At 41.6% G+C, this 10985-nt stretch overlaps 1 protein-coding gene across 3 annotated transcripts; it reads right to left on the bottom strand.

Annotated features, from left to right (window-relative positions):
* Positions 1-3492: 3492 nt before the first annotated feature.
* On the bottom strand, positions 3493-10646 carry suds3 (SDS3 homolog, SIN3A corepressor complex component). Of its 3 annotated transcripts, none has more exons than XM_028997301.1 (12): positions 10450-10646; positions 8334-8403; positions 8089-8144; positions 7890-7961; positions 7745-7764; positions 6879-7035; positions 6438-6533; positions 6173-6234; positions 6015-6036; positions 5796-5901; positions 4243-4327; positions 3493-4007 (listed from the first exon to the last, which is right to left on the bottom strand). In XM_028997301.1, exons 1-12 carry the CDS (start codon positions 10559-10561, stop codon positions 3909-3911), a joined length of 957 nt encoding a protein of 318 aa, XP_028853134.1. In that variant the 5' UTR covers positions 10562-10646; the 3' UTR covers positions 3493-3908. The 3 variants fall into 3 exon arrangements, with proteins under 3 accessions (XP_028853134.1, XP_028853136.1, XP_028853135.1); XM_028997303.1 differs by lacking the exon at positions 10450-10646 and adding an exon at positions 10172-10395; XM_028997302.1 differs by lacking the exon at positions 10450-10646 and adding an exon at positions 9648-10099.
* Between the last annotated feature and the right edge of the window lie 339 nt (positions 10647-10985).

Here is a 10985-nt window from a genome sequence, read left to right as displayed (position 1 = left end):
TTTGAATTGCCAGCCAAATCAGCGATATATTAACAATGGTAATAAATCAACTGTTTGCACAAGATTCTAAGTGATTAATACTGAAGTCTTCAGTAAGATCACTCTATGGCACTCTATAACATTTTGACATAATGCTGGGTTCATTTCTCCCACCAGGATTTGTAGAAACCTGTTGAATCCATGTTGTTTCCGTGATGCTGTGATGAATTGTGATCTGGGATGAATCATAGCAGTTCACTACAAGCAATTTTAGACTGTAAACTTGTACTTACACGCTGAAGGCATCAACGGAGGCGCTTTTAAGTTTAAAGTCGAAAAATATGTTGAACTTTTCGAGTGTAGAGCAATTGTCAATCAATCAGACCAAAAATGTGTTGCCCAAACTAGGTGGTTATGGGTTAATCGTCCACAGAAGATTGTAACAAAGCTATGATTCTGCCAAGGAGAGTTCCGAGTCTCCTTCGACTGTCCAGCATGGCTGAGTTGCAAAGTGGAACCTTTCATTTGGTTCAGGGATGTTGTGTTCCTTCATACAAATGCTGTTAGCCTTCACCATCTGAAAACCACCGTGTGATAAGCTGCATTCATGCTTGCTTCTAGAAAGAGAAAATACTCGGGCACCAAGGAGCTTACAAAAATAGGAGCAACTACAAAGCATGGATTGCATTTACATGCTAGTGTTAACCAGCCAGTCCAGTATTCATCAAGTTTAATTGGATTTAATTATCTCAGAGTTCAATATGGATATAATTGGCAAGTTTAACCTTCTGCATGTCTTTGCAGCTTTTTTGTAGCTGGGTGGCCAGTGAACACTTGGAATTTTTGGTTCGGAGATTATATTTGCAACTTGTCACGTTGAAGTATCTTGAAGGACATTTGCTAGAAGAAGGTAGCAGTCTTTTGAAAAAGGGCCACTCTGCATTTTTTGTGGATAATGTTTTTATATATATATATATATATATATATATATATACACACACACACACACACACACACACACACACACACACATACATATATAAACACACACACACACACACACACACACACACACATATATATAAAACATTATCCACAAAAAATGCAGAGTGGCCCTTTTTCAAAAGAGATATATATATAAAAACGGTAAACTTCATGGCGAAATTATTATTTTTTTTTTTTTTTCGCCATGAAGTTTATTAATCATCCCTGTGAATGGAGATTCAACAATTCCATTTATTGTAACAAAACTTGTTAGAGCATGTCATTTATCATACTAGATTATATATAGTTTTAAATGACTATCTCAGGAACTTCTGAACTTATCACTGAAAATATTAGCCTTGCGTTTTAATTTAATTAGTTTTTTTTTTTCGAAAACCTACTTGATGTGATGTTAGCAAATATGCAAGTATTTTAGTACTGTTAAAACAAAGCCCCGCAAGAAATCCATTAAACTGTGTAAATACACAGACACTACAGCGGTTAAGACGATTGGTTGACCAACAATGTTGTACGTTTTTGGTTGAATTTTGCTGGTTGGTCTGTATTGTCACTGCCAAATTCCACTTTTGCTATCAAGTTCATCCATTATCCTTCCATCAGTGACTCGCTGTCAGTCACCATCTGTCCACATCTGTGGGCTCCTCACTTGCGGAAATGTATCGATTGCAGTTCTCTTCCATTGTCAACCGCCATCAGAATGTAAATGGGGGAAAGTAACACCTACACCGCTGGAACACTGCTGCAGTTTGCACAATACTCTTCATTGATTGTGTAAGCACTTTTCCTGTCCGCTTGAGGAGGGTGGAGGCCACAAAATGCAGCCAATTAACACAAGCCTGTCAGGCAGCCATTGAGATGGGAGAAAAATGGCTGTCAGCAGATAGGAAGGTGCGAGAGAAAGAGGGTAGATTTATGTCGGGCTATTAAACATTTGCCACCACGAAAGGAGCAGTTTTTCTTTTGTTACCAAGACCTACTACTGAATTAAAAAGCTGTCATAGCTTCATTAAGGCCTTATTTAACTTTTAAAATTGCACAACCTTTGGCTCAATGATATTTTATTACAATAGGAACGAACAGTTTATGGGTTTAATATTAGTTTCATAGCCAAATTGCTTCGGGGAAGTCCCACAGCTAATCAGCACAAAATAAAGAAAGAAAGGAAGGAGACAAAGGAGCATTTAAGGGACACCTTGGATGAATGTCTTCTAAACGTTACAGCAGAATACAAGAAAATTGCTGGGGCACTCGGTGTCCCTGAAGTGCCATTACCTGGATCAGCCCCAGAACAAGCAAAGAACCATTTTATCATTGCAACTGGTCAGGAAGAGAGCAAGTGGTCAACAGCAGCCAATCTAGAGACACACTGCTGTTTGAAGAGGGGAAAAGCAACCATGTCCGATGTCATGTCATCTTTTGTCCAAATATAGTACAAATGGAAAGAGGTTCTTTTGGCCTAAACCGAGCTTTAAAGATGCCATTGCCAGAACCTGAATAAATAACAGGTTTCATATTAATAACTACTGTGTTGTAGGGATGTTAAGGGGTAATAGTGGGTTAATGTAACTGTGACCTCAGTCATTCAGACAACGGAGAAGTGTCACTACTATAAGATTGTCTTTCCTTACCAACCATGTTAAAGTGACCACCTTTCATTAACTGGTAATTGGTCAATAGAAGACAACATTCACTTTTCTTCTGGAAAACCATTAAAATATTTTTTTCTTGCTTTATAATTATTTTAGTTGGAGTTTATTCATATGCAGGAAACTCTGGGTGTAGACGGGAAGAAAAAGGCTAATATTTCATATTGCAGTGGCAGGACTGGCCAGCATGGATAGAAATGCGAGGCGGGCCATTAGTTAGAAACCCAAGTGCCGCTGAAAGAAATTGGACGATCACGTCTCGAATCCTATAAGCAAGAATGAGCCATCGCATTCAGCGTGCTGCAGCAAAACAATAATAGTTTTTATCCTGACAGGCTGCATCATTAAGGCAGACGCGCCTCTCATCCGCTTGTGCCACAGGGACGACGGAAACGGAGGACGGGGGGGATGCATTAAGACGTGCTTGCTGTGCGCTAAATGGTGACAAACCGTACATTCGTCAAGGTCAGCAGATTAGGAAGGACTGTGTATGTTGCGTATATTTAGCTATACAACATCATTTGCATTAGGTAGAAACAATACACATAAATCAGTTCAACACAGTGAAGCCAAGTACTTTAATAAAATGCCACACACAAAACTTTTTATGAGGCAAAACGGTCAGGCCTGCCCACACACAAAATTAACACGGAAAATAATGTCAGGGGCTGAGCGGCGCATTATCAAAAAGGACGCGGTGACACAAGATGCGCGGGCACGCTGAGAAAAATACACAGCATATGAATATTTTACAACTTGCAAATCACCCGCCAACACGCGCAAACAACTGATGGTGTTGGGAGGACACAAAAAAAAAAGAAAAAAAAAAAAAGAAAAAAGGAAATTATTTTCTGGCTGGAGGGGAGAAAAAAAAAAAAAAACATTTATATACAAATACTTTAACAACATAATTTGGTAACCAGAGCGAGGGCTGAAGAAGCGTTTCAGGAAGAGCTTCTGCCGCTTTAGTCTTTGACTGGAACGGCGAGTGAGGGGGGAGGAAATGGCAGCTTTCTGAGTGAAGTGGTGCTTCTTGCCCCGCCTGATGAGCGGTTGAGGAAGTGTCTGCTCAGCAGATGAAGACGTCCTCTGGCACTGAGAGGGGCGGAGAGGAAACGCATGACGTTGGGAAATGAGATGGATTAAACCGTGCTTCAGGACCAGAGATTGGAAGAGTAACAATAAAAAAAAAAAAAAAAAAAAAAAAAAAAGAGGCAGCTGGGCAGAGGGAGTAGAAAAGAAAAAAAGAAAGAAAAGGGGTGGGGGGGGGAGAGATTTCTACGCTGCCGACCGCCGACGGATCACAAACGCTCCTCTCTGAAGCTGCCCCAAGTAGATCCTCATCTTAGTACTGTCGCTGGTCTTCCTGACCCAGATCTATAAAGAAAATGTATATAAAAACAGCAGTTAATAAAACCGCGTTAATTTCTTTAATTTTTTTAAAGTCAGAAATCCTGTACCTGAAATGAACAAAATACCTAAATAGAAATAGACAGCAAATGAAAAAAGAACCAACGCGTTACACATGGGTTCATCTCCACCTCTGAAACAAAGAGTGCCAGAAAAACAGAAACATTGAGCCTGGATGGACAGACTCATTAGACCAACCCACCTCATTAGTCCCGACCGAACTGATGACGCAGCTGATCTTGGTGTTCTCTTTCGACTCCAGATAGATGGCCTGGCTCTTGTGGTACCTGCGGGGAAAGGAGCCCATCGGTCAGAAGGGTCTTGAAGGACCAATCAAAAGATTAAATGTTTGTACCTCCCGTTGCACAACCGGAGTAAAATCAACTTCAAACCCCGGAGCCCGGAACGGACGAGGAGGATCTCGGTTATCAATGACAGCTAGCGGTGTTCAGGCTCTCCGCCTTCTACACCCTCAGGTGGAGCGCTGGGCATAATGTAATCATCTCCACCAGCGCTGCTGCCATCGCCCGAGAATATAGGCAGACAGATTTTACATTTTAAGCAGGTCAGCTGGAGATCCATCAGCTTCACTAACACTGTGGCACGTCCCCTGGGGCAGAAAGGCCGTAATATTTATGAAAAGTGATAAGGTGGAGATGTCTCCTAGAGGGCAGAAAGTGCCTCAGAGAGACTTTTTCCAATTACTGCAATGCAGGCCTTAAAAAAATACAAAAAAAATACAAAATTCAGTCCAGAAATCAGTAATCAGCCCAGAGTCCAAAGAAGTGCAATTTCGGCCCGGCACTTACGGCGACGCCGTTCAGCCTCCCACAGCGAGGCTGCAGAGTCCACGCAGAGAAGTGCATAAAAACACAAGGATTTACTCCTCTGCCAAGGCAAAAGAATTAAGTGTCTGAAATATCACCACAGACCACATTTCTCTGCCTCTCTCTCGCTTGCTCTTCAAAAGGAATTACTCAGCGGCTTGGCGCCAACACTCGCCTTCTCTGCCTTAAGGAGCTCTTACCGACACAAAACGCATTGACGTTCAACTTGGAGGCTTGAGAGAAAGAGCACAGTGAGTAATGCAATTAACTCCACACTTACACAACTAAGTGACTGACAGCAAATATTTAGCCCTTGCAATGAAGTCCCAGACCAGAGGGAAATCAAGATTTGTCTGACGTGGACAACTAGCACTTTTGGGTACTTGAATTAATTACTGCTCAAATATTCTAGGGAAGGAGGGGGGGAAAAAATACATATTTGAAATAAAAACTTAATCTTCTATTTTTCCCCTCCAAACTTATAATTCAATCTTAAATTCGGGTCAACATTAAAAGGGAAACCAGAAGGATGATATTGGAAATAGCAATAATTTCCAGCAAGGTGGGTCAGCTTTACTAGTTGCGTTTTCAATACCACAACATAATAGTTTCTCTAATATATACAGAACATTTGACTAGTATATGAAATAATAATTGGCACAAAAAAAAAAACTCACTTCATTGAAAGTCAATCACAAAGTATAATTTTCTCAGCCATCTCCATGTGTTTCTACTTTGAGCATCTGCTTCATTATTAGGTCTCTATTAATGTACAATATGGATGCAAATGACAAGCTCAAATGGAAAGTGGAAACAATCATCTACTGACATCTAGTGGTTAGAAAGGGAAGTAAATAATACCTTTTATAGTGAAATTATAATGTACTAATTGGAAATGTGGAAACAAACCACTTAATCAGCACATTACCATCTTTTATCATAGTAGAGCTTCCCTTCCTCGATCCGTGCTTCAAATCGCTGTGTTGGGGCCTCCATTGGTGTGGTGGGCATGTGCTCAGGGGATGAAGGGGATGCTGGGAGGTAGGAACACAAGAACAGCTGAAGTCAGACTGGTATGTGTGTATATAATGTGTGTATCATATATGTATATGAAATGTGCATGTGAATGAAGGTTGTTGAAACTTACCAGGCCGTTTAGGTGATTTAAGCTGTATAAAAATGTATAAAAGGGTTTATGTTACTCATGATATTGATTTTGTCCCATTAAGATTAGAATCCCAAAGCACATTCATAACACAAAAGAAGTGCTAAAGTGATGAGGAACACTGTGATAAAGAAACAGACCTTGTTGAGTGTCCGAAGATCTTCCATTATCTGTTCATCTGTTAGCAAATAATTTAACTGGGGTATTGAGAATTAAGGTACACAAGTCCACATAATGATGTCAGTGACTGGCTTTCAGAAAGTGGTTGTTTCTGAGAGTAGCAGTAGCAGGGTAATTAGCCTTAGCAACAAAGTAGCAAATAAAACTGCACAGTGGACTAAATTAAATTAAGCTCTAATATTGCAGACTTCCTATTGAGGCTCAAGCTCCATTTGAAAAGGATATCAGGTGCAGGTTTTCTCCGCTTGTCAGGAATAGGAACTGGATCATTGGGTCGTCGCCTGAGCTTCCGGGTCATGATGGGCTTTACCTCCATGGAATCTGAATGAGAACAAGAGAGCATCTTCATCCTGTGTTATTTTGTGAACTTACGGCATTGAAAAATCTTAAAGATGCATGAAATCACAATTTTTAAATAGACAATTAAACTGCTCAGACGTCACAAAATGCTGTTTATAAAATAATGGCAGAGGGATTATTTAGCATTTCTTAACCTTAATGTCATCATAGTAAAAGCCCCACACTGTCTGGACATTAGAAAAAAAAAAAAGGCCCATTCACTCTCACACTTCAAAAATAAATTACATTGCGGTTCTGCCTCCCCACAGCCTTTTCATCCTCTCCCCCACAGAAGAGGTTTCCTATCTGATCATTTCTGTCTCCTACCGCCTGTCAGCTCCATTGTTAATTTCTCGCTCTCTATCATCTTCTTCTTCTCCTCCAGCTCTGCAATTAAGTTCTCCTTTAACTCCACTTTCTTATCGTCAAATTCCTTCACTGCGGCCTTTTTCTCTTTGATGTAGTTCCTCTCCACCTGCTCCGTCTTAAAGTGCACAAAAAGGGGGGAAAACATAGGGTGGACGTAGAGGGAACAATCATTGGAATGCAAGTATTCAGAATATTGATCATAACAATCATCCAGTATGAGGTCATGGTGATTGGCAAGAAACGTATTATAAAATTGTGGATTGTGCCCCCTGTTTTGAAACGTGGTTACAGGAACTCTTGGGAGATCTCCATATTGAAAGGTCAAAGTATGAAGGGGTGGTAGTAGCCTAGGGGTAACACACTCACCTATGAACCAGAAGAGACAGGTTCAAGTCCTGCTTACTACCATTGTGTCCCTGACCAAGACACTTAACCCTATGTTGCTCCAGGGGGACTGTCCCTGTAACTACTGATTGGAAGTCGCTTTGGATAAGGGCGTCTGATAAATACTGTAAATGATCTACAATTATTACTAAAAGATTTCTGAAAATGTGGAACCCAATATTGAAATGTATGGATAAGAGAATAAACCCCACAAATACATAAGACTAGTGTTAACTGCTATGACTTTGTGCCTTTTCTAGATTTTGCAGCATAAGTGACTGCATCCTCTCCTTCTCCTCCTGTTTTTTCTTGTTCATGGGAGGGTGGGTCAGTGTGGGCTGCTTTGCTGTTTGTTTTGTCATTAATTTGAGAAATTGTAAGAAAAAAAAAATGCAAGTAAACTTAACATAAGAATTAAACAGTGAGTTGAGAGTGCGTACCTCAAGTTGTAAAAATAGATCTGAGAAAAGAAATGGGGAAGAAAGACTGTTAGTCCATGAGGTTCAATCAAGAATGTATATAGTACTGGGGAGCTAAATAAATTCATAGCGAGTAATTGTAATGTTTATGGGTGCCCTAATTTACCTGCATTGCGGAGCCGCTCTTTATACTGCTGATCCAATTTCTTCATGCGCTTCTGGTACTCCTGAAGGGTGCCTGTGGAAAAGATTTATTTGAATGAAATTTGCATGCTAATACACTTGATGTACAGTAATGCTTTGATCAGTGTGCCATATTTTGCATATTTCACAGAATGCTGAAAAAAGGGAAGGAAATGTACTACCTTCTTGGAGCTGCTGCAACTGCCGTTTTAAGGACGCCAGCTTGTCTTGATACATCCTTCAATGCGGAGAAGAAAGAGAAAGAAAGGACAATCAGTACTGTGGTAATACCAGGCTGGAAGTGTATAAAGTGTATAAAGGAAATTTATAGACACCACCCACTACTGATACACTGCAGTGCTCCTTTTTTTACTAACACACACACACTTTATCAGGGGTTCCCACATGATCCAGCACAGACACTCACTGTTCTTTGATCTCGACATAGTCATCCTCATCGTGCTTCGCCAGATCCGTTTCACTGGCATCCTCCGTGTCTGTGAAAAGGGAGGTAAAAGGCTGTGTGATATTCCAAATTATTTGTATCTTCCAAATGCTGGAAATGTTTAATGTTTCATGAGTCCAAACGCTCACTGGAAGTCATTTGCCTGACGTGATGTTTAATTACCTACAAATATAACAAATACTTACTGTACATCAGAAGACACCAACTTTCCATTATTTTGTTAAATCATTCTTCTATTGTGACATCTGATGTGTACATGTTCCATTTACACTCTTGAACTCAAAGGACCATAATCCAAATTTATGGTCACACCATTACCCCTTGCAGAAACGAATAATGGGCACAAGTATAATAAATAGTTTTTGGGCACTGGTTTGTATGTAGATGAAAAAAAGGCAAATAGATCTGCTGCTCAGTATAACATGGAAGTCCATTAAAATGCCTCTAGTTGTAGCCGCTGAAAAGAAGAGTCATGGCAATGCTGGTTCATTGAGCATAATGTATATATTTTGGTCGAGAGACATATATATCACACACACACACACACACACACACACACACACACACAAAAAAAAACATTTAGTTCCCCGAGGAACCCTTGCAAAGTAAAACATGAATGAAGGGTTAACAGGGTTTTATTTTGACACGTGCGACTTTTATTTTGACATCCACACAATCCTCTTTCGTTTCCGGTCACGTTCTTAAGCGGAAGCTGACGAGCTTCGACGAACTCGCGTCTGGTCTATTCGGCGGCCCGCAGTAACGACAAATGCGGAAAGAAACGCAGCATTTGGTTGCCTTTGAGAAATTAACTATAAATAGCCTGTTGAAACGACAGGCTGACAATATGACTTTTAAAAAGACTGTAGTCTTCCTAATAATAATTTAAAAAAAAAAAAGTGTTGCAACTGCATGTGATTTTTTTCCACCAGGTAATACATTATATTAATACTATTAATATATATGAGTCGTGTATTAAAACAGCAAAACATCGTTCAAATTTATTAATGTATTTTCGGCACGTCTACACTGCATTTACCCTTCACGACCAGGAAGACGATTTACAGTCTTGACGTATCCGATTTGTATTCTGACAGTCAGACATCCACAAAATCTAACATTCGGTTAAAAATTCGAAACGCAGAAAATGCAGAAAACCAACCATGTCCTTATATGAGCTAAATGCACCTTGCTAGCGCCCAGTGCTAGCGGGCGCCGGAGAATTCGTATGGAACTTTCTCACACGCGAACCCCACAACCCCTCTCGGGACTTGCCGTTCGTAAGACTGCTATTCCAGGCTGCGACGTGCTCCGGTGTCCCGCTCGACATCAATCCCCGCTTCCCCTCTCAGCGTCCACCCGACCAGGGCATCGCGACGGGGCCGTTTCAAAGTCAGGGGCTGCGGCTGCGGCGTTAATAAAGCCCCGGGGCACGTCAAAGTGACGGCGGAACGGCCCAATCCGTCCACGGCTCCACGCAGGCACGCACGAGTGGCGGACACGGGGCGGCGGGCGTGTCGTTTACACCGGGCGACGTCTCGGTACGAGGAATCTGATTCACAGCCTGCCGAACGCGGACCTACTCCCCCCCCACGTACGCCAACTCGCGTTATGGCTCCGGAGTTCGCAGTTCTCGTTAATACTACATCCACAAATACACGGTGCCAGGAGAGCAGGAAACCCCCAAACTATGTATTCACTAATATTGGAACGCATCGCACATTATTTTTTTTAAAGAAAAAGAAACAGAGCAGCAGCTCGATTTGCTTTATTTATTTAAATAGCCTTGTGCATCATACCCTTAAGACGCCGACATTAACTTTTTTTTTTCCCTCTGACGTTGCTCAGGCAAGCGATCCCTCCACAACCAAACCCCGTATCATCCCTGAAGACATAAAGAAGCCAATAAAGTTATCCCGTGTATCCTACTCGCACTTTCGCATCGCGCGGCGCAATATTTTTAATCGTTACTGTAATCTTTCGAGCCCGGTGCACCTTCCATTGGTTTAAAACAGTTGTCCGAGCCGGGAAAAAAAAGGCACACTACCGCCCGGGTGTAAAGCGCTCCCCGATTTACCTTCTTCCGAGTCCCTGCCTCTGAAACTGCGCTCGTCGTCGTCGTCCACACTGTCGAGGTCTTCCTCGTCGTTATAATAATCCACCACGGGCGATAACAGCGTCGACGCCATCAGATGTGACGAGGGGGGGTGTAAACAAGCGCCGATTTCACAACAAAAACTACTCGCGGCGCCCGAGAAAACAGCGCCGGAGCGGCAAGGCCCCCTCCGAGTATTTTGTAGGCGCCCAAAGATCTGCCTGCTCAATATTCGCGAGATGGCGAATACGCTTTCCATTTACCGAGGGTGACTTAAACTCTTGTAGACATTTTTCTCTTATTTTTAAATAATATATTCACACTATAGGACTGGTTGAGGCGTATGCATTGTACGATTTTCACGTGCTGTTTAAAACGGCAATGCTTCGGACACTCCCAGCCTCCAACAAGATTTCGCGGTTGTCAGAAGTGAAAGTAAGCTCGTAGCCCCGAACAGAGGTACTCGCGTACCTCAAATTTTAGTTTTTTTTTTTTTTTTTTTAATCATGGCGACGTCC

This window comes from Denticeps clupeoides, chromosome 11 (genome assembly GCF_900700375.1).
Source record: "Denticeps clupeoides chromosome 11, fDenClu1.1, whole genome shotgun sequence".
NCBI classification, from domain to species: domain Eukaryota; kingdom Metazoa; phylum Chordata; class Actinopteri; order Clupeiformes; family Denticipitidae; genus Denticeps; species Denticeps clupeoides.
This window is presented reverse-complemented; position numbering and strand designations above follow the sequence as displayed.